The sequence below is a fragment of the Amblyomma americanum genome, chromosome 8 (genome assembly GCF_052857255.1).
Source record: "Amblyomma americanum isolate KBUSLIRL-KWMA chromosome 8, ASM5285725v1, whole genome shotgun sequence".
NCBI lineage: Eukaryota > Metazoa > Arthropoda > Arachnida > Ixodida > Ixodidae > Amblyomma > Amblyomma americanum.
Genome location: NC_135504.1, coordinates 77,830,808 through 77,855,132, shown reverse-complemented (window position 1 = coordinate 77,855,132; position 24,325 = coordinate 77,830,808). Strand labels below are relative to the sequence as shown.

The window sequence follows — 24,325 nt, the reverse complement described above, 5'->3', positions numbered from 1 at the left end:
TTCGACGGTATGAACCCAGATCCGCATAAATAACAATTGAGGCGAGAAATCCCGCCGTGCAAGGCCGTCATAGCAACCTCAAACTGCCTTCAAGCACATGAACGTAAGTTCCATTGAAATCCTAATTGCTCGTAGTCCACTGTAGCCTGAATGGGCTCATTTCTTATGTTGTGAAGTAGTTGGATGTGTTTCAAACGGGACGCAGTCAGCAGCATATGGCTAGAAACGACAAAACAAACGGGCGTTTGATGGCTCAATTTAATAAGAAATTGGCCTCTTCATTTGATGTAGTGTCGCAATGTCCTAGAACTCACACAAACAGCATTTACACATCAGAGGTAAGAACGAACATTAGGGATCGATACAAAGGACAGTCCCTCGAGCTTTCAAGTGCTGCTCATACTGACACAGAGTCAGAGAGTATAATTACTTGAAAAATAAAGCGCGGAACTATCAGAAGGGCCAAACGAATAGTGAGAAATTCATGTGTGAAAATTTGGAGTATAATTTGAGACCCGCACAAAATAACTCCTATATGGTGCGTGGGATTATATATGGTGCATTTTCCACATGTTGAGAGGAATCTGTGGGGATAACTGCCAGGCTCGGATACTGGAACAGGTATTTAAATGTCTGGGAGACCATTAACACGCTGAAAGTCAGCTTCTTCGCACTTTGCGGCCGCGTATGGCCAATTCAATTTGCAGGAGTAGCTTCAACAATGCAGACGCGTTGCACACAACCTTAAGCCAGAGTTCAATCTCAGACAGCAAGGACTCTGTAAACACAAAATAAGGCATCTTGTATTGCGGCAATCTTTATCTAGAGAGGAAGCTAGGTGTGTCAGAACAACCGCAAAAACCATTTCTGGCTTAGGCTCAAGTGCTCGTAAGAAGGTGCGCACTGTGAGAAACTGGAAGCGAGAGTTCACGTCCCATGCGCGGGCTTTCAATGTCAGGACAGTAGCAAATAATATTGGCAAACCGAGGAAAAGCCAAAGAGCGCGCCTCTCTTAGAGCAACAGAGGATGAACTTTTCATCACAAACAACAACAGATTACAGTGTATCCCAACAACAAAAATGTTCTTACGTATATAGAAATAAAACACTGCCTCGGCGTATACTGAAATTCTTATTGCAGATTCGCGTCAGGTGAACGAGAGACACTCCCGTTTCAAGCAAAAGCCTTTGATATCACGTCACCTGTCAGATCGGCAGCCCTTAAGGTAATTTAAAGGCTCAACTTGACGGATTTGAGAACCACGACAATTATTGAGGTGTAAAGAATGGACGCTGGCGCGAAAAAGAGAACGGAAGATTGTTCACGTTGAGAATTAAATGTAACCTACTCACCCAAATTTCTAGAGCACTGAGGTGGACTTGCAGAAACTGGTAGAGAGAATTTCTTGCACCTTTAGCAAACCCAAAACAGGCTTTGTCGTCCGCAAAAACATACACTGTATACCACACTGAAAAGGTATGCCTCATATAAGTAGATTTCTGAAGCAAATGATACGTCTGTACATAAGAAACGTCTATATTACTGGAATTCCTGAAAATATTGAAAAATGTCGAAGTGCAACCGTCAAGCTTGTTCAAGAGTTTGATTGCTCGACGCTGTCATGGGCTTTGGCGATATCCAGAGTGACTGAAGTCGCGACCTCTTTCTTCTTTATTGCAACTCTGCTTCTTTACAAGTCTAAACGAGCGGTGCAGATTGAGCACCGGCGACCACAATATATTCGAGCAGCACGGAAGGCGCGTAACGCCACAACTATATTTGTTAGGCGGCGTCGAAGGGTGCGTTCAATAAGTTCGACGAAATTTGACATCATGAAAATGGGCCGAATTTTATCGACGTTGAAACTCACTCTAGGATCTCTCAGCGGTAAGAGTATTTGTTTATTCGCTTGCTACTTGTTTTGGTTCTATTTTGTCTGTGTCTATTTTATTCTTTGTCTTCGTCGTCGTCTGCATGGATTCTGTCAAGAATTATTTACCAACTATTCCAAACCGACGCCTTCAAGGCATGCTTATGATTGGAAAAAACCAGTTGCTGCGCTTCTGAGCAAATATAAATGTAAAATACAGATTAAAAACGAAATGACGCATTTTAAAACATCCCACATATAACTGCGGACCACACAGCTCATACGCTCGAGCGGCCGTCCGATTAAGTTCTTATTGTATAGTTCTAGATTAAGTTCTTATTGTATGCTGATGACATAACGGTGTTCAGCACTCACAACGACCTGTTGACTCAAGCAGCAGCCCTACAATTAGCCATATATATTACGTCGACTTATGCTTCTTCAATTGGTCTTCAGCTTTCAGTTAGCAAAAAAACCACGTTCGTGTCAGTCGCCAACCGCTGGGGGCGCCGTAAGCTCGCTTCAGCACCAATTCGTCTCCTTCTTTCCGGAATTCAAATTCAAGAAAGCTCAACGGCAAAAATCTTGGGCTTGACAATACACGAATCAGGAAGTGGTACTGCTTGACTTTCTAGGGCTAAAAAGCAAGCAATTCAGGTGTTGGTCGGCTTGGACGCATTGCTCCTAAAACAGGTGGATCCCGCTCTCATGTTGCACGGCAGTTGGTGCGGGCGGTTGTGCAACCACGCCTCGTTCACCAAGCACAATTCGAGCATTTGACAAGGGCTCAATTGGATCTCCTAGAAGCTGTTAATCGAGAGGCAATGAGAGTCATCACTTGCCTTCCACGCATTACCCGGATCGTGGCGCTCCAAGAACATGCGCAGCTGAATACACTAGATGAGCTGCTGCAGCAACGACGCGATGCTCGCCGCCTAAAGTCAAACCTTACACACACAACGTGTGCACTCAGGGCATATGCTTCATCGCACTCCGTTCTACAGCCCCCCCGCCAGTTCTTCCTCCCTAGCATTTTTTGCAGCTAACCGACAACAAACCAACTGATCTACGTCGGCCATCATCTACCCGCACGGCATCGCCGATTCGCGACCGAATTACAGAGCAAGACGCCAATCTGCCGACTGGCTCTATCGTTATGTACGTTGACGCAAGCATCCAGGCCTGCGAAACATCAACGGCAGTTTACTGTCCCTGCAAGCCTGACCTGAACAAAACGTCAAAGTTTCGGCTCTCAGAACCTTATTTTGCCTTCTGTGCGGAGATGCTTGCTGTTCAAGAGCCACTTTTTGTCTTAACTTCTCGTTGCCTTTACTTTACTCTCAAAATTATTTTACTTCAGATTCTTGCTCTAAACGTTAGTTATTCAGCCCTCGCCGCTGTGTTTCCTCGATTTTCATTCAGATTTCCCCAAGATTTCTTAAAATTAGTGTTTTTTACACAGATGAGAAAGCTGGACGAGTTTTCTCCTGTTTGGATGTGCACCAAACCCTGATCAATACCCCACCCTGAGTTTGCGTCATCGCGTTTGAGGCAACAAAAACAAAAACTGAAAAACAGTGACCAGAATTTGACGGTAGCCGATTTACGCGTCGCAATGTATGCGACGTAGCGCCGAAAAGTTCAGTGCAAAGGCGCTTTTTCTTCCTTTCTTTTTTTGCAGCAACCTCCGAGGCCTACTGTGTTCTCGGTGGCCATTTTTAAGTTTTTAAAGTGAAAGCTTTACTGGCCGCGAACTTGCGATTTCGCCGTGGCGGTGCTTCGAGAAGGTACATGATGTCACAACCCGCGCCTCCACGCGGATATTTCTCTCTCTCTCGGTCCCTAGTCACTACTGCGCATGCGAGCCACAGGTGTTCCGCCGCTCCGCAGGGCCGCGCCTTTCCTCAAAATCCAACTTTCAATTTTCAGTTCTCTTTCTTCTTTCCCAGCCGTGCTGGAAGAAACTCGAGCTCCAGCACCGCAAGTCCCTGCGCGTGTGCCTAGGCCTGCCCAAAAACTGCAGTGCGCCGCAACGTTGGCCGAGGCAGGAGCGTGGCCACTTGAGCTCCAAGCAGCGCGCAGGGTACTGAATCACATCGACCGGCTTCATCGCGCACCGGAAGGCGGCTCGCTGCTGGAGCGTATGCGCTCGCACACGCTCTCACGAATGGGCGCGGCGCTGCTCGAGTATGAGCAATTGACACAAGGCCCGCCCCCTACGGCTCCTGCCCGCCCTGGCCTGCTGCCTCGAAGGTACAGCGAGAGATCGTCGCCATTGCGGGAAAGCGGAGCACACCCTTCTGTGCTGTGCAGCAGCTGGCCAGAGCCGTCATACACGAGGAGCTCCAGGACCATCTCCCCGTGTACACCGACGGCTCAGTGGCCCACGACAGCTGCTCCCTTGCTGCGGCGGCTACCATCCCCACTCCGCGGCTGCACAGCCAGCAACACGCAACCTTCCTGGGCTCCTCCACCACGGCGGAGTTGATGGGGATCCGGCTCGGGCTGGACCTGCTACTCACCTTCGGTCCTCCGCCGCCCAGGAGTGCTCTGCTGCGCGACTCCCGCGCCGCCCTCAGCCGCCTGCAATCTAACGGCCGCGGTACCCCACTAGTGCGGGGAATTCGCTCGCGCATCGAGTGCCTCGCGCAAAGAGGATGTGCCGTGCGTACACAGTGGGTTCCCGGTCACTGCGGCATCGCCGGCAACGAAGAAGCTGACGACCTCGCGACCGCTGCACACCAACTACCTGCCAGCGATCTGCCCCTTGCGCTGGAGGACGTGCGTGCGGCCATCCACGACCATCTCCGAAACAGCACCCCGACCCACACATCGCAGGAGGTGAGCGCATCAACAGTATCACCGGCTGTCGCGCACTTACACGGTCACAACGTGCAATGACCCTCCGCGCGCGCATTGGCTGCGTGTGGCCCGGGGAACGACGGGTGCGTCACGGAATCGCGACGAGCGATGTGTGTGACGGATGCGGTGCAGTGGAAACACTAGAACATCTGCTCCTTCACTGTGCCGCGTTCTCCAATGCTCGTCGCGATATGCTCGCGGCCTATAGGGCGCAGGGCATACTACCAGGCTCCATCAAGACGCTATTGTGGCCGCTGGGCAGTGTGCGCACTTGTGAGCGAACTTCGGTGAGCCTCTGTGCATTCCTCGAACACACGGGCTTGACGTCCCGTCTGTTCTCCTTGAGGTAGTTACACGCAGTGGCCGAACGCTCCGCGATTTCTACCTTGAACGATTAATAACTGGACGCCCCACTCCAGTAGTAGCCAACACAGTGCTGTGCGCGTGTGTGATGTAATTCCCCTAAAATCAACTAATCACGCGCACGGCCTGGACACATTTCTTATTGTGTAAATAGTTTGTACATATTACTTCTCCCCCTATCCTCTCTTCCTGTCCCCTCACCTCTTTCATTTCGTTTCTCCATTCTGCCTGCTATCCTTTATTTCCGCTGCCCCAGCCCAGGTGCTTCAGTATCGATGGCAGATGCCGGGGCTAGCAAAAATCTTTTCCTTCCTTTTATGCGAAGCATAATAGGGACACTACTTAGCTCAACCATAGCCCAGGCTGGCGCGGCCGCGACCACCAAGGCTAACTCCCGCTCGCCTGCGTCGCCTGATTGCCGAGATCGGCTTCAAGCACGAAATGAGAAGCCGCAACTCGCTGCTTATCGACCGGGATGACATCACCGATTGACGGAATCGCTACCTCCGTGACGTGGAGCGCTACCGAGCGGAAGGCCGAAAGATCTCCTACCTGGACGAGACATGGGTGACGGCGGGACACACTCGGTCGATCGTGTGGACAAACACCGTGGTGCAGAAGCGCAGACGCCTGTTCGCTCGAGCAAATGGCCTAACGACGGGTCTAAAACAACGTTCTGGGAAAGGTCAGCGCCTGATCGTCACGCACATCGGCAGCGAGGATGGCTTCGCCGACGGCTGTTTGGATGTATTCCGAGGCCAAAAGACAGGCGACTACCACGAGGAAATGGACGGCAGTCGCTTTGAGGGCTGGTTTAATGGCGTTCTGCAGAAGTTGCCAGCTGGTAGCGTCATTGTTTTAGACAATGCACCTTACCATAGCCGGCGAGAAGAGAAATTGCCAACGACGGCCTGGAAGAAAGAGAAGATACAGGAGTGGCTCACAAGCAAGAAGATCGCCTACGCTGAAAGGATGATAAAGAAGCAGCTGCTTGAGCTGGTGGCATCTGTAAAGTCACGCTTTCTGAGCTACATCGTAGACAATGCAGCTGTAAGCGCCGGTTGCATTGTACTCAGGCTCCCGCCGTACCACTGCGAATTTAATCCCATTGAGCTTGTTTGGGCCAAGGTCAAAAATGGCATCGCTGCGGACAACAGAGACTTCAAGCTGTCCACGGTCGATGCCATCTTGAGGGAGAAAATCAAGCACGTAGCGGCGGAAGACTGGACGAAGAGCATTCAGCACGTGATGGACTTGGAGGCAAAGTTCAGACTTGTCACGTCTGGGAGTGAGCACATTCAATCATCCAGCTGGGTGAAGATGACACTGAAGAAAGTGACTCCGACTGCGAGCTGTCTGGCATTGAGCCACTCGACGAAGCATAACGGCTTCTTTTAACGAAAGAACAGCCTTTATAGGGCTACCAAAATTTTTCCCGTTGGTTCCCAACAGACAACCATCCATTCCGTGACCTCTGAAATAAATAAGCAGTTCCATTTATGGCGTATTCCTTATAATAGAAGCTCAATTCTGATAAGCAACGTCCAGCACACATTGTGCTCGATTTAAGAACTTGCATAGAAACATGTTTAAATGCTGGTATATCTGAATTGAAACACAACTGTTAACTCTGATTAGCTTTGGCGGGCTCAAAATGCTCATTCAGGCAGCCACCATCTAGTTTGACGGGCCCCATGTTGAAATAACAGTATTCAAGGCACGCTTTATAGCTCTGTTAGCAGTCTGCACTGGAAATCGCAGTCATGTCATAGCCAGTGCTGCTGCGATACCAGTAGTCAACACGAAACTGACAGCCACTGTTAGCAGCTTGCACGCCAAAGCACATTCATGTGGTTGCATTGTTTATTTTGGTTTTATTGCTCACACAAGTAATGAGAATAAGAGAATAAATATAAAGCATCATTAGCTTATTGAGGCCCAAAATGCTCATTCAGGCAGCCATCGTCGAGTTTGTCGGGCCCCATGTTGAAATAACAGTAGTCAGAGCACGCTTTATGGCTCTGTTAGCAGTATGCACTGAAAAGCGCAGCCTTGTCATAGCCAATTTTTGATTTATTTATCTGACTCTGGCATTAACGAGAATGCAAGCACAATTATTAACGTGAATAACTCCGCTAGCATTTTTTTGTCATATTTACGTACCGGAAAAAATGCTCAGCAAGGTGGAACGTGTTTTAGTGAGTCACTTTGTTCATTACAAGCCGTAGGCAAAATGACGGCCAGATTCACACAGTGATATTGGTGAGGTAATAAATGGTGAAAGCTGAAAAAGCTCTCACAGCACTGCTTTGCTGGACTCCATTCACTAGAAAACTGCAATTGTAATGATGAAAGCGTCAAGACAGGAAATGATAATCCACTGCACAATGTTATGTGTACCCACACATGTGACGGGCAGCGAAACCATCTATTTATTAAGACTGAATGCAACAACATCGCAAGATGCTGTTGCACAATATGGCACCCTTTCATGTGCACTCCTGGCGAGCTGCCGTATGCACTGATGCATAAACACATTAACAGGGGTAAGAGACGAAGTTATTGCGCAAGCCACGTGATGCTTTTAACATTTTGTATCGGTCAATGTTTCTGTCGTCACAGCTGATAGAAGTTTCTTTAGTGCAAGTTGGTTAATCACTTTGCGACAACAGCACAAGAAGCAAGGTCAGAATAGTAGGAGAAAACACAGCAAGATGGCAGACTGAGGAGGCAAGGTAGACAAGAATGTAAGGATTTAATGACATCGAAGAGGCCAGCCCTGCTATTCACAGGACTTGGTGCTTTGAATGAGACGAGTTAATGAAATTGTAAAGGAAGAGGTGGATGCAGCATGCTTACAAGAACAAACACAAAAATAAAAGGACAAAAATAGGAATAATAAACACATACACGCACAGAAGCACTCACATATTTACACACATGCACACAAACGCGAGCGCGAAAACTAAGATCTAAAATGCAAAAAAGGGAAAATTACAAATATAAACAAACACGCAAGAAAACATGCACACACATTTAATGCAGACGCGAGTAGAGGTATTAGGAGTCAGTTCACAAGCAGCTGTGCCTACTTTGTCGTACTTTTATTTGATGTACATAATGGCTCTGTTGCCTTCACTGTCTTGGAATTGCTTTAGTAGCAGCATATCATAACAATCGAAAAGCAGCGCAAAGCTGTATTGTGGGAAAGCAAGTCGAGCGCTGGCAGCACAATTGATGTGCGATTGTGTCACAGCAGGCATTCTACAGCTGGCGCGTGCAGTGAGTGAAGAATTCTAAGCCATACAGAGACGCGAATTCATGCCAAGCTCCCTTGTAAAGGCACCAGTGTATCGGTCATAATTTTATATTAGTACTAAGGCTGACATTAAGGAAACAAACACTGCTCCCACACGCCTGGCCGTTAATAATCCAATGACATTCGCTCAACCAGCGCGTGTTAGTCACTGATTGTTAGCACTGGTGGAAAGTGATCAATCGACGGTGCTACACAACACTCGAACGACGCCCTGCTAGACGCTCGGCTATCTTATCATACTGCTGCCAACGATCGATTGTTTGCGCGCTGAGCTGGCAGCAACAAACCTTTGCGTTAGAGGTTGCTTCCGCAAATCTTTTCGGTTGAGGAACTCGTAGGTTGGTTTCATCCGCGCACGCTTTTCTCATTTATCCTGAGAATGGTTTCGCTCCATCACTTCGCCACGTCCGACGTGAAACGCAGGGGCATAGTACACTAACACACCCGCCGCTCACAGTAGGTACCAGACTTTGGCAAATTCTCCTCGTCGTAGCTTCACTTAGGAGCAAAACAAAACACCATAGAACAAACACGCACGATGTTTGTTTGCAGCGGTGTGCCGCTGCGGGATCCTGTTTCCAGACGAAGCGCAGCGCAGTCACCGATGTTCGCTGTAACCTTTTTTCGTCGCCTCACGGCTCAGAACAAACGCACGCGGCACAAGTTGTGCATCGTAAGCTTGCAATAATATTTCCGACATGACAGACGCCCACAAACAATTCGAATTCACTCTGACGAAGGGAGACGCACACAGCTGACGCGACTCGGCCCAGTTCGAAGCGAGGGCGGCCATGTTAGGCATGATCTCCGTCGGCGGGGTCACCGGCCGTCCGGCTCATGACGTCACCTGAAGTGCGCGCCTATTGGCGGAGGCTCGTGTGCATCCGCCTTTGAGGGGCAAATGCCGCTGCCTTCTTAAGTTGTACCCGACTATAGAACATTGTCGCCAATGGACTCAGTGAACGCCATCTTTTGCTTTGTATATCAAGGGTTAGCTGAGCTAATCATAATAATAATAATAATAATAATAATAATTGGTTTTCTGTTGAAAGGAAATGGCGCAGTATCTGTCTCATATAGCCTTGGGCACCTAAACTGTGCTGTAAGGGAAGGAATAAAGGAGGGAGTGAAAGAAGAAAGGAAGAATGAGGTCCCAGAGTGGAGGGCTATGAATAATTTCCTTTCCTCAAAACCACTTTTAAGAACCAATCTCCAATTTTCTTCAAATGCAAATGAAATAATAATAATAATAATAATAATAATAATAATTGGTTTTTGGTGGAAAGGAAATGGTGCAGTATCTCTCATATATCGTTGGACGCCTGAACCGCGCCGTAAGGGAAGGGATAAAGGAGGGAGTGAAAGAAGAGAGGAACAAATAGGTCCGTAGTGGAGGGCTCCGGAATAATTTCGACCACCTGGGGATCTTTAACGTGCACTGACATCGCACAGCACACGGGCGCATAATTGCCCCCTGGGACAGTGAACACCTCAGTCGCGCTTTAAGGTGCGTGGCGGTAGTGACAAATCAGCGCTCCATGCCTTGGCATGCACAACGTTGTAGCTGAAACGCGGCACTGATGGGGGCCAGAGCAAGACCACTTGCCCTAAATTTCGGCAGTCTATGGGAGAACATGTATTTCTCTCTCTCTGTAAACCATCCGCATTATTTGTGCTCATTGGCGTTTGCGTTGACAACGTTCCAAAATCCTATAATTTCGAGGCATAACCGGCTCCCTGGGGCAGTGGACGCTGACAACGTTGTGGCAGACATGCACCAAAGCAGCAACAGACCGCAGCATTCATTTGATGAGCAACCTCTCGCTATCAACATTTAATTTAACCGCCACCTTCGAGGGTGGTTGGGTGGGCGCGTTGCGTGTCCAATGCGCGGAACGCACTCAACGTTACAGAGGCCAAGCCGCGTTTACTTCCCGATACACCACAGCTTGCGCTCTCTAACCGGTTTCAGCAGTAGTTGAAGCGAAGCCATTTTTTTTTCTCGATGTCAGCTTTAAAATTCCACTTTCATTATCATACGGGCGCTTCTGGAAATAACAGGTTAAGTTGCTTTCTGGGCCAAAATATGTCCACTCTGCGCAACCGACATTTGTACGAATGTTTGTCAGCTCCGCGCACATAAGTTGCAAGCATAATCATTACAGCTAGGCGCGTTCTGTACCATGACAGAGAAGCACTAATGTCCCCACAGTTTGGCTCCCGCGGCAGTGAACGATCCTAGCCCAGTCAGTCTCAGATTTCTGTATGATTGTCGGGATCATGTACACACTTAAAGAACATTATGCGCAGACCGCCATTGGCCGCAATAAAACGTGAAATGTAACAGCCACGACCGGCTTTATTACTTGCCTCTATTTCAAGTAATAAAGCCGGTCGTGGTGACAGCTTAAATTTTACCAAAATTTGTGAATAAGTGGGAAAAATGATCAGTACAGCTAAGCGAGTTTTTTAACATGACAGGGAAGCACTAATGTTCCCATAGTTTGGCTAGAGCGGCAGTTAGTGTTAGTCGCCGATTTCGGTATGCTTGTCGGGATGACGCACACATTTCAAAAAAATGAAACCGCGTGCACATCGCTATTGGCCCCTGCATTTCAGACTGGAAAACATTAATTGTATCAGCAGCAACTACTTGAGGCACGGAAAACAATTGATATCCATGTGGAAAATAAATAACCTTGAATTGGAATACAATTGCTTCAGAAATATTTGCGTCCCCCTTTTTATGGTGTTCTCACAAGCACTACCAAAAAGCTCGTTTTAATTGTGCCCTAAAGAAATATCTCTTATATATGTGTCATAAGTGCACCATTCTAACAAGACTAGAATATGTTATATATGTGTCGATATACGCCTTACGTGGCCTCGTATGTCGTAAACATCATATATGTCTCGTACACAAGATTAGGAAAGGCAAAGGCTGGACTGGGATTAAAAAGGAGTGAACCATTCAATAGCTGCTGTACAAGATATCGAACTAAGGAAAGTAAAAAAAAAAAGTTGGAGGGCGAAAAGAAAGCATGCACCTTCACCAGAGTCGAACCATATTCCCGGAGATCTACAGCTCACTACGCTAACACCACGATCGCTGTTTAAATGAGACTATCTATTGCAGTCAAGAGCATGAAATTAAGAACTATGAAGAAAACTATCACAAATCAGCACAATGCTCAATATGACACACCTAAACAACCAAGCACGAGACAAGATGCCACAGAGGGGAAATACGTACTACTTTAAAATACGACACACCTACGCAACGACGCACTAGAAAAAAGGCAATGAAGAGAACAGAAATAGAAGAGCGGTTGCCACTATTGTTCATATCCAGTTTGGGCATGTAATTCTTTTAGATGAACAATCATTCTGCTGAAGCGGTCTCTTGTAGAAGCAACCAGTTCACAATTTCGGTCCATCATGCAGGTTTTCAAGAGGCTGTGTAGTCTATTCATAATGAGCATGTCTAGGGGCTGACCAACAAATGGCAGCGCACAGGGATACCGCACAGAATGCGGTGTGACGTTAAATATTTTTTCGTTCCAATTAAAATATCCGAGAAGTGTATTGCAGCTCTGCAATCAATGAAACAATGGTCCATATTTTCTGGAGCATCAGAAAGGCGGCAATTTACTGTAGCCACCAAAATTCTATTTTTCTAACCATGTTTTAACGCGAGATGTCTCGCTATGCAGATTATAATAAAATGTCTTAGTACAAGGCGAGAGGGAAATTTTACGTACTGTTCTGAGCACGTCACGTCCCGGCAAACCACGAAACATAGAATGGTATATGAGTGGAGGGAAGAGCATACAAATTTAATCCTTGTGCAAACGTCTCCTCGACATTTAAAACAGGAACTCAGCTGAGAAATGAACAAACAGGAAACGAACAGCCAAATACGCCTCATGCATGATGTCCTACACAAACGGCCGATCAGAAACAGAAGCGTGGTTCGGTAACACATAAGCTAAAGTAACTTGTGAGAATGCACCCACTATTGGGCGAGTTGTGTCACAGAAAATTGTGTCAGGGATACGCGAAACTACCTTCAGAACATACACGTGGACTAAACCAAGTTCGCCTTGACTTTCAGGCCGGAAATGTTGTCTCGCATCGCAGATTAAAAAGACGGGTCTCGCACAAAAGTGGTGAAAGGACTGGTTGTTTCGGCCGGTATTTTTTTTTTTTTTCAACATTCCCGCCACCTTGTCTACTTAACCTTCGCTGTTTGCGGAATAAGGATTTATAATTCAGCCAGCACCACGAAAATGTCGTCTCCGAACTGTAATGGTTGCCTGATATCAGGTGATATCTGATACCTGATTTAATATCTGCTCCGAGTCCATCGTCCTAAGATATTAAACTTATTTGTGGATTATGGCGGAGTGCTTGGCTTGGGGCCGCCCGGCACGGATCGGCCCGGTATTGCACTGGCTCCGAGATCGGCCCGGAGCATATTAGTGCGGGGCGTCTTTTCTTTCACTCTTTGCTGTCCTATCCTTTACCCCTCCTACTCTCAGCGCGAGGCAACGATCGTGGCTCGGCTTGAGCCAGTAGGCAGGCCCGTGCACTTTCCTTTTCCTTCTTCCTCTCAGCAACATCAGTCAGCCAGGCTGTCATGGTTCAGTGCACTGCTCTTTTTTTTAAAGCGAAATTTATTGCCCCTGGGCATCAATGATGGGTGAAGGTGTGATAAATGATTTAAATGAATGGAAAAAGGTTAGCCGATTTGATGAAGTCCAGTAGAAAACGATGGTACGGTCGCTGCGTGTTGTTGTGTGTTGTGTATGTGTGTGTTGTGTTGTGTTTTATGGCACATAGGCAACTGAGGCCATCATGCGCCAAGAACAAGGTATAGGAAAAGTCTTTTGTTAAATATTATAGAAATGCAAGAATCATCCTTGCTCTCGCGGCCCGCAAACATTAATATTACCCAGTGAACACATACACAAATTTTATAAATGGCTACAAGTAAAAGTTTTAAAGAGGGCCGGGTAACCTCAGTAGCCTTCCTTGGCTGCGGAAGGACATCGAGGCTCCCAACCAATCAAAATAAAAGCCTCAGCTTTCTTCTCAGGCCTGAGAAATTGGCTGAGGTGTGCTAAAATTCAAACAAACCAGTGGGTAAAAATTTAGTCTCTCTTCAGAAATCCCATTTCGTTAAGAAAGCTAAAAACAGATGATATATTAACAATTGCATCATCTCCTAAAAGCAGTGCGGGATGAAAAGGAATGCATTTATTATAAAATTCAGTAAAATACGTTTTTCTTAGTTCTTTCAGTTCCACACAAGAGAACAAAATGTGGTTAACCGTGAGTTCATCTCCACATTCTTGGAAAACAGGTTTGTCTTGTTTTGTTAGTAGGAGGTTGTGCGTAAGGTGCGTGTGGCCTATTCGGAGACGGCATAGGATCACTTCCTTGAAACGTTCTTGGTGCACACACGACTTAAATTCACCTAGAACTGGTTTTACCAAGTGTAGTTTATTTTTGAGGTCATTGTTCCAAGCCGACTGCCATTTTTTTCTTAGTTTCCTTGCTACTAATTCCATGCAATCATTAAACGGCATATTTACTTTCATTATTTCCTTGCCACGAGCTTTACCAGCACACACATCTGCTCTCTTATTGCCTTTTATTCCCACATGACTCGGGACCCAGCACAGTTTTATATTTTGTCCTTGAGCTGTGGCAGTTACTATGTTGTGTATGATGTCACCAAGGAGAGGGGAGCTTGCATTTTTAGAATGAAGAGCTCTAAGTACACTTAAGGAGTCTGTGTAAATAACAGCATTTTTGAGGTTCTCACTTAGTATTTTTACTATGGTCATCCATACTCTGTAGCACTCCGCGGTGAAGATGGAGGAACACTGTGGTAGTCCTACTATTTGCTCCGAATTTCCTCGCACCACTGCGCTGCCTACGCAACTATCTGTTTTTGATCAATCAGTATAAAATTCTGTAAAACTACTGTATTTTTCTTCAAGGGAACGGAATTCTTGTAATATATGTTGCTGTGGAGTTCGTTTTTTGCGGAAATGTGCAAGAGTGAGGTCACATATTACAGGAAAATTGCACCATGGAGGCAGTGGACCACGTCTTCGAGCAACGCCAGGTAATGCATCCATTACGCCGAGGGTTTTGCACATATCTTCAAAACGCAGGAGAAGTGGCCTTATAGATAATGGTTTGTTGTTAGTGTTCTAGATGGGTACTTTGTGACTATTTGGTGACAGATATGTTTAGATAGTGAACGGATTTTTAAAACGTACGAGCAAGTGAGCATGGTTCTTCTCTCTGAAAGCGACGGCTCGTTGGCTTCCACATAAAGACTGTTTATCGGCGACGTCCTGTATGCACCGGTGGAAAGACGCAAGCCTAAATTGTGTACTGGGTCTAGCCATTTAAGGTACGATTTCGTCGCTGATCCATAAACTGTGCATCCGTAATCTAATGTAGAACGTACTACAAAGCGATGAATCCGTAAAAGACAAGTCCTATCGGAACCCCAATGTTTTCGTGAAAGTACTTTCAGTATATTCAGAGATTTACAAGCTTTCTTTTTCAGTATGTTTATGTGTGGTAGGAATGTGAGCTTTTTGTCATAAGTCATTCCTAGAAATTTGTGCTCATCTTTAATTGGTAGTGCGACTTCATTTAAATACAGGGAGGGATCAGTGTGCAGTCCTCTTCTAAGCGAAAAAAGAACAGCTACTGACTTTTGCGTGGAAAACTTGAAACCGTTTCTGTCTGCCCATGTTGTTAGTTTATTTACTGTCATCTGTATTTGCCTCTCACACGATGAAATGCTAGAGGATGTGCAAGCAATCTGGAGATCGTCGACGTAGACAGAATACATGATAGACTTTGGGATTATTTTTGCTAGCGAATTCATTTTTACTATAAAAAGCGTGGTGCTTAAAATGCACCCCTGAGGCACGCCGTTCTCTTGAATGAAAGTTTCAGAAAGAGTGGCACCCAGGCGTACTTGAAATGAACGGTTGGTCAAAAAGTCACTCAAGCATTTTAGCATTCTACCATGGATTCCGAGGTCTCCAAGGTCCCGCAGTATGCCAAACCTCCATGTGGTGTCATAGGCTTTCTCTAAATCGAAAAAGACCGCAGGCAGTGTTGCTTGTGTATAAATGCTTCTCGGACTGTGTTCTCTAGGCGGACTAGATGGTCGGTTGTAGAGCTCGCCTTTTTAAACCCACACTGATGGATGTCAAGAAGATCACGGGATTGTAATATAAACATTAATCTAATGTTAAGGACGCTTTCGAAAGATTTGGCAAGTACGCTTGTTAGGGCTATAGGTCTGTAATTGCCAGGGGAGGTAGGTACTTTTCCCGGCTTCAACAACGGTACAATAATGGCTTTTTTCCATGCCTCTGGAATCTCACCTGATAACCATATCTTGTTAAAAAATTTTAGAAGCGAGTCTACAGCATGTTCGGACAAGTGGGCAAACATTTCGTAATGGACTTCATCTGATCCTGGTGCAGTCTGTTTACCCGAAGAAAGTACACTGTTAATTTCTTGTAGTGCAAATAGGCTATTATATGCTTCGTGAGCACTGCCCTTTATCGGCAGTCTTTCTTTTTCGGCTATGTTTTTATATTTTAAAAATGATTCTGTATAGTTAGAGGAACGAGATACAGTGGAAAAATGTTCGCCTAATATGTCTGCTTGTTCTTTTATATTTGTCTGTACACCAGGGCCCGAATTACGGAACTCGCTCTAAAGTTGTAGAACGTTACGTCAAAATGACGACAGCATGACGACAAGGCGAGACGTCAACGCGTGACGGAACGCGGAATCAACCAATGGCTTGTAGGGTGCCGCCCCGGAAGCGCTTATTTGAACGACAAGAAGCCTATTTGCACGGCAAGGGGCCGTATGCTAACTTTTTTATAAGAACACGCAGCAAATAAAATAAACATTGTTTTATTCTTTCAAACAAACGCATTTCACTTTCACTGACATGAAGAAAAACAAGAAAAACATTCACTTTTGCAATTAACTGCTTTCGTGGGTAACTTTTGTTGCCATGAGGGCGCGCTGACAGATGTAAACAGTGAACATGGCGGCCTTAAAAAAAACAGCTGATCCCACGGCTAGTTCCTGCTTTCTTACGCGTCGTCTGAAATCGCAGTTCTATTTGGTTGTCCTAAATGCGCGGATAACACTTATCGAAGCCATTGAAGGCCACGGGCCTCAGAAAGGAACCTGCAAGAAATGTCGGTACGGAAAATCGACGAAGACAACTTGAGGTAAGCCTGTGTTATTGGTTTAAAGATGCCATATACCAAGTATGTGACTGGGGTTCTGTTTCTTTTGCTTTAGGAAACACAAAACGACCACGGAGCACGGTTTGTTGGGTAAAATAAACTTTTTTGGCCTCATAAACGTCTGACGCACAAATGATTCAGTTAGGAAGGAGCACCAAGCAAGGCGGTTGGGCGCACGCTAACAACCTTGCTTGCTTAGTTCGTTCTTGGCTGTGCTACAAGTTGCTGCAGCGCAGCACACGCATATGTTCCTGTGAAAACATATTAGCCCGAACCCAGAGCAAAGGTTTCTCCCTGTTGTTCCCTGCTTTCGAAAAACGAAACAGAAACTATTGCCTGTTTTCCCCGCTGTGTTCGCTGCTGCATTGCTCTGCGCGGGAACTCGCAATGGCGCCAGCTCGAAGAATGTCAAGCGAGCAAGAGCTTATCTTAATAGAGTTTATGGAGAGCCATCCGCTCTTGGCTCGGGCTTCTGCCAATCTAACAAGCTCATACACAGCTGTTGAAAAGCGCGAGCTGTGGAACCAGCTCGCGTCGATACTTAACAACGAGGGGCCGGTCGTCAAGACCACCGACGGTTGGCGGCACCTTTGGCATGTGCTTTGCTGCAGGAAAAGGGCAGAATTGGCGCGCCTAAACCAAGAGGCCAGGTGAGTCCTTCAACGTTATTCTATGGAATGCCACTTGAACGCGCCTTGCCGCATCCTATCGTAGGCACACCGGAGGAGGCCTGCTTGGTGGCCGAGGGGGCCGTATTATATCACCCTTGTAGGCACGGCCAGTGCCACGGGCGTCGGGCCGTCGTTCTTCGATGGTGAGGCAACTGAGGTGGGTGTGCACTGCAGTAGTAGTTGTGGCGATGGCTTATTAAAATAATAGTAAAAAGGAAGGAAAAGATTTTTGCTAGCCCCGGCATCTGCCATCGGTACTGAAGCACCTGAGCTGGGGAGCGGAAATAAAGGATAGCAGACAGAATGGAGAAATGAAATGAAAGAGGTGAGGAACAGGAAGAGAGGATAGGGAGAGAGGTAATATACACAAACTATTTACACAATAAGAAAAGTGTACAGGTTGCGTGTGGGATTAGTTCATGATGAGGCAATAAAAACACGAACACAGTACTATGTTGACTACAACTGGAGTGGGGCGTCCAGTTGTTTGTAAACCATGACGACGTTATGGGCAATTCAATGTTAAGGCACTCGTGTACGAGTTTATGGCGCTATGGCTTTTTGCAACAGGAGAACCAGCAGCCCGTCACCAACGGTCCCCAGCAACCCGTTGCCAACGGTCCCCAGCACCACGCCGCCAGTGACCCCGTGAGCACGCCGCCAGTCGCCCCCCATCAGCACGTCACCAGTCTGCCCAGCGGGGTGTCAGTTGGAAGCACAGCAGGGACGAGCGGCTACGTGCGTAACCCCATGTAGGTGAACCCTTTAAAAACATGATGTCTGTGACTTGTGCCTTTAAAGCACTGTTTAGTTCATCTGTGATTTAGTTTAGTCTCGGAGGAGGGGCAGGAATGCATAAGCTAGTGGTTACGGATTATTGATTGCTTCTCTTTTGCTAGTCCTCCTTTCGTTTCATGGTTTGCCACTACCAACAAGCTTCACCATTTACCCTGTTACAGCAGAGGAGATGAAGGGGGAGCCTCAACAAGTTGTCGACAAGACACACTGAGCCCCACAGTCGGTGAGTTGTCTTCCCATTATTCAAGCTCCATACTACCCTTTCTGGCAGCTGCTTGAAAGTAATAGCATTATCCGTTCTGACAGCATTTACAGCAGTAGCCAAATAAGTGCAGTGATTCTGCACTATCCACAAAACTCTCTCTGCCACTCTGTGCAGAATGTTTATTTCTCTTGCAGTGAGGCTGCGATATCTCCTTGTAGTCTAGCAAATGTGCACATGAAATATGCTACAACAATGCTGCCCGAGATTGTTGTCCTGTATATTTATGTCAAGTCCTCTAATACATTGTACTAAATGTTTTGCTTATTCCACCACATGAAGCATGGCGTGATGAGCACATTTTCTTTCCTGACAGCTACACCGATGCCCTCGCCGCAGCCCCCACTGAAGCCCACACCAGCGCCCCGACTGCAGCCCTCATCACGTGCCACGCCTAGCCTTCTTGGCAAGCGACGGCGAGACGATGAGGCCGATGAGGTCCTGCGCCAGACGCTATACGAATCACGGCGTTTGGCGGACCTTACCGAGGCCCGGAACCGCCAGGACGCTGCGTTTCAGCAGAGCATGCTGGAGGTGTGTATTCACTGCGCACACTGCACTTTTCACAGTAGAAACTGTCACCTTAAACATAAATATCAGTGCTCTCTCTTGAGCACCTGTACTTCTGTTTTGACGCCTCTTGTTGGGCGTGGTTGGGACAGCTGAGTTTATGAAAGTGACACGAGTCTTCTGCACCCATACTTTGTCCAAAATATCTCAGCACCTGAGCTTTTACACAAAACTTAAGCGAGACCTCAACATTGATTGACAGTAATAATTTGTAACTAGGGCTGTTTTACATGCAGAGCATGCGGGATGTGGCAGCTGCTGTGCGGGCTTCGAATGGGCAGCAAGAGCTGCTGATCCAGAACGTCAACATACTGACGCTGATCCTGCAAAAGCAGCTTGACCCACGTGCACCGCATTGAATTGTTCATTTTTATTTTCGTGTTTCTATATTTATGAAAGAAGAGCTTCATATTTTTATATTTATTCAAGAACATTTTTTACTTCTCTGCCAGGTGCAGACTCATTGAAATATTTTTAGTTTGCATTTTAAAATTTCAGTTTTATGTGTTTATTTTTACTTACATTGTTTTCTTCTCAGCCAGTTGCAGAGATGTACCATTTTTTTGTTTGTGTTTTTGAAGTGCTGCTTTATGCTCCTTTTTATTTACATTGTTTGCTTCTCTGTCAGGTTTCTGTTTTTCTATTATTCAAGATCATCTCTGCCATGTGCCATGGCATCATTATTTTATTTCTTGTAAGCTCTGCAGGCCCGGATGCTTCACACTATTTATTTTCATCCAATTATGTAATTTAAGCTCTGCCAGGTGTGGAAGCCTCCTATACTCTTTTATTTCCCATTCCTTTCAAATGTTTACCTGCAGCTGTGGCAGGTGCACAAGGTGCCATTTCTAGTGCTTGTTTTCTTTCATTGCAATATGTGGGCAAGTGCAATATGTGGGGCAAAGTTGTTCTAAAGTGACTGTAGTTATGATGGGCATCATAATATGGGGATTCTGGATAAATTTTGAACACTTTGATGTTGTGCTATTAAGTTTTTTTGCATGTTCCTGAGTCGTTTTTTTTCGCATTACTTTTCCTGATTTTCCGTACAGTGTCCATTGTGTGCATTGTAACATGTTTATCCTCAATAGACACGAGGAAAAATGAGGCTTGCCAGCATTCGTCCAAAGTCACTTCTGAACTAGTGTTGAATGCAGGCAAAAAAATTTGGGGGACGCTTGAGCTCCGCCTCTAAAGGTATGATGTAACAATGTTAATGGCTCTCGTTTGTGGGTCCCTTTACAACTTCAAACGCAGCCATGTTGGCATCATCGTCTGTGATACTCGTGTGTCTTGTACACGTAACATGGTTTTTTAGTCCAGTAAAATCTACGAAGAGGAATATCTTGTGTAGCACTTGCTGTGCATTCCACCAGTTATGTAATGTGTTTCAGCAAAGTGCAAACCAGGACTGCATCGGGCCTACAAGTATGCACAACATGCCAAACCTGTGATTACTAGCATTCAAGCTGGCAGTCAAGATGAAGCTTTTTTTTTAAGGGCAAACAGCGCGTAAGACTTAGACGGAAAGCAAAGAAAACAGGACGAGCGCTCATTCTGTGTTTCCTCTGCTTTCCGGCTATGTCTTTCGCACTGTTCGCCTTAAAATTGTACAGCCAACTCGCCCGTTTGGCCACAGTGTAAGATACAACTGTTCTAGTGCAATCTCTGCGCAGCACTCGACAAGGCATATGCAAATCACTGTTGATGCTGCATGCTTTTGTTTCCATGCTGTGTGTTACAGTCGGGAAACTAGTATGAACAGCTGTGGCGAAAAAAATTATTGTGACCAATGAATAAACGTGGTGCAAAAACAAACGCTTTACTGGTGCCTAGCAGTCTCCACACCACACTTTTTCCTCGTGCACATTCATCAAACACATAGTGACCACAAGCAACTGTTTGCCTAAATGGGCAGGTCGACGTAAGCAACGGCGAAAGACGGTGTACAAGGATGCATTTCACTTGTTGGACGAGCTGTTTCGGCGTGTATTTCGACTTGAGAAGGAGAAAGTGCAGTAGCTGTGCGGCAAGCTTGCTGATGCACTGAAAGGCATACTGGTGACCACTGCCGGTGGAGCAGCAGTTGATGTGCGCACTTCATATCTTGCCACTGGAGGCTTTCAAGCACATGTAAGAAAAAGTAATTTACAAATGCTGGAATGTGGCTACCAGTGGCCAAGGGCATCATATCACACAGGGGCTCACGCACTAACACAGGGCAATTGCACTGCCCGTAGCAAGAGTGGCTGCGACAACTCGCCACGCCAGCACGGCGAGTCATTGCAGCCACAGCTGCCAGATGGTCTAGGGCTTACTGCCGATGGTGCTGCTGTTGCCGCTGCTGCTGCCGCTGCTGCTGTCGCCGCACCATCTGCAGGTGTGCTTGCCTCTGCGGACGGGTTGTGCCAAAGAGGCCAATGATACGGTCACGCATGGCTCTACCACGCAGGTAGGTCATGCGGGATCCTGTCCCCGCCAAGTACCCGGCAAGCAGAGGTGGTCCATTGTTGTCAGGGTCATCAGTAGTGTCGTCTTCGTCTGCAGCCAGGGCTTCTTCAAGACAGATGTTGTGCAACGCAGCACACGCTGCAATGATGACCACCGCTCGCTCCGGCTCGTAGTGGAGTGTCCGGTACCTTTGAAGGCACCGGAAGCGGCTTTTGAGAACACCAATGCAGCGTTCCACAACACATCGCATTGAGGCGTGTGCTGCGTTGTACTGCCCTTCTGCAGTGTTTGCACCAGGATGCCCTGACACTGGTGTGAGCAGCCACGGCTCCAGTGGATATCCACTGTCTCCTGCACGACCAAAATTTGCAGTGAAGTGTGTTGTTGCCTATGTAATAAATGATTCATATCAAGCAGCTCAAAGCCAGTATGCTGAACCAGAATTCATAGGCATGCAGAAGATTCATGACTAAGGGGTACCTCTGTAAGCACAGCCTTCTAGGTTAATGATGTACTGTGATATCCTACACGACAATAACGATGTGGACATCTCTTCTACCTTGGTGTTTTACGCTTGAAATACGGTTCACTTTATAACAATGTTTCTTGTGCCTCTGCACCAGCAGTAACAGTAAATACAAAAAAATAAATACGATACATCATACTGTTGCATGTCATCCGTGTTATAACCCGCCTCATTTAGGTATGAGCCACTGCTGTAGCTTAATACGTGCTGTCGAAGTGGCCCGATGATCAATAGGCTGCTTACCCAGAAGAAACTCTCCATCCTCCAGTAGCCCGTGCTCCACCTTCCGACGCAGCCGTGAGTAGCGCCAAGAAAAGGCATCGTGACAAGACCCCGGGCAGCGAGGGTCGACCGCAAGGATCTTCATGTCTGCGTCGCAGATCTGCGAGAAACACAGGCAGACAATCTTGGGCGTAAACTTCCACTGTCGAGGTCGCGGCTTTCGAACCCATGCGGTCAGAAAACCAGTCTACTCACGACCACGGTGTTCATCGCGTAGTATCCTTTGCGGCTCCAGAATGCTGCCCGGTTTGCAGGGTCTCCCCGCGGCGCTTTTATGGCAATCAGCGTGCCGTCGACGCAGCCGACGACGCCGGGGACGGTGCCGCGGGGAAGGAAGGTCGCCTTCGCTGCCGCTTTTTCCTCGGGGTGCGCCGAGAAACGCACCCATCCCTTCGGTGCGCCGACTTTGCAGATGGCCTCAGCCACACGCCGCACGCACTTGCTCACCGTCGGTTGTGCGAGGCCGACGGTCTGCTCGTTGCCGACGCACACTTGAAAGCCCCCGGAGGCAAAAAAACGGAGAGCGCACAGCACCTGCCGCCGCACCGACAAAGCGCTCGTCCGTACGCCTCGCAGTTCGTCTGCAAGTTCGCCGCACAACCACTCCACTTTCTCCTTATCGAGTCGAAATAACCGACGGAACAGCTCGTCCGGCAAGTCATACGCGTCCTCGTACACCGTCCTTCGTCGTTGCTGGCGCCGACGTTGCCGCCTCCGCCACCAATAAACAGCAGACGCCGCCGCCGCCATTTTCCCTCTAAAACTCTGTAGATCGACTCTTCGCGGTCGCAAAAAGCAGTCTAAAACCGCGGGCATAATTAGGTGTTCAACGTCATGCGTTTTTTCTTGTCCGTGACGCCATTGCAGCTTCCCGTGACGCAACTTTTCAAAATGGCGCCGGCGACCAATAGGAGCGGGCATTTTAGAGCGCTCTCAATTGTAGAGCGGTCGGAGCGAGTTCCGTAATCCGGGCCCAGGGGCGGTCAGAAGAGGAACTGCGAATGGAGGGTAGCGACCATCCATTTTGTGTACTGCCTCCCACATTTTTTTTTCGAAGAGACGGCTGTTTATGGAGGAAATGAAACGCTGCCAGGATGATTTTTCGGCATTTCGATGTATGTACCGCGCTTTTGCTCTCGCTTTTTTAAAGTTTATAAGGTTCTCCTGTGTGGGGTATCGGCGAAATATACCCCAAGCTTTATTTTGTTGTTTTTTTCCTTCTGTGCAATCTCGTGTCCACCACATTTTATGGTTGCGTTGTACTATTCCTGAAGATTGGGGGATAGCCAAGCGTGCGGCAGAAAGAATGCAATTTGTGAACTTTTCATTTACTTCATTTACATTAAGATTTTCTAACGTAATATTTTCTAACGTGGCTGCTGTTCTAAACAGCTGCCAGTCTGCTAAATTGAGCTTCCAACACCGTGGTTTTGTCTGGGTGACTGATGGTGGGGATGACAGGCAGATTTTAACAGGGAGATGATCGCTTCCGTACTGGTTGTCTAAGACATCCCATTTAAAATTGTTAAAAACGGAAGGAGAGCTAAAAGACAAATCTAAAACACTCATTTTTCTTGAACTAGGGGAGCAATAAGTAGGTTCACCGGCGTTCAATAAACAAATGTTGTTGGATAGTATAAAATCCTCAATAACTTGACATCTGCTATCGGTTTTCTCACTGCTCCAGAAACAAGAGTGTGCATTAAAATCGCCAACTATCAAGTATGGCTCCGGTAACTGTTGTAAAAGGCTCTCTAATTCATGCTGTCTTACTTCGAGAAGTGGTTGAAGATATACACTACAAATTGTAATGGTTTTGTAACCAACCACGATGGCTGCTACGGCTTCGAACCAAGTTTTGAGTTTGATCTCGCTAGCTGCTACGCCAGGTTGCACAATGATTCCTACGCCTCCCGAGAGTCTTCTCGCCCCCTCTCGGTCACGGCGGAAGACAGTATACTTCTTTAGCACCTTTGTGTGCTGAGGGCCTAGATTGGTTTCCTGCACACATAAAGCAATAGGAGAAATTGTGTTTAAA

The 24,325-nt window shown here is 46.9% G+C and overlaps 1 protein-coding gene and 1 long non-coding RNA gene across 2 annotated transcripts in view; one reads left to right on the top strand and one right to left on the bottom strand.

The window, feature by feature from the left end:
* Positions 1-24,325, top strand: part of LOC144101949 (uncharacterized) — a 196,921-nt gene that overhangs the window by 139,823 nt on the left and 32,773 nt on the right. The window lies entirely within an intron of this gene.
* LOC144101547 (uncharacterized) lies at positions 21,343-22,266 on the bottom strand. Its single transcript, XM_077634712.1, has 2 exons — positions 22,249-22,266; positions 21,343-21,830 (listed from the first exon to the last, which is right to left on the bottom strand). The coding sequence occupies exon 2, from the start codon at positions 21,727-21,729 to the stop codon at positions 21,343-21,345; it is 387 nt and encodes a 128-aa protein (XP_077490838.1). The 5' UTR covers positions 21,730-21,830; positions 22,249-22,266.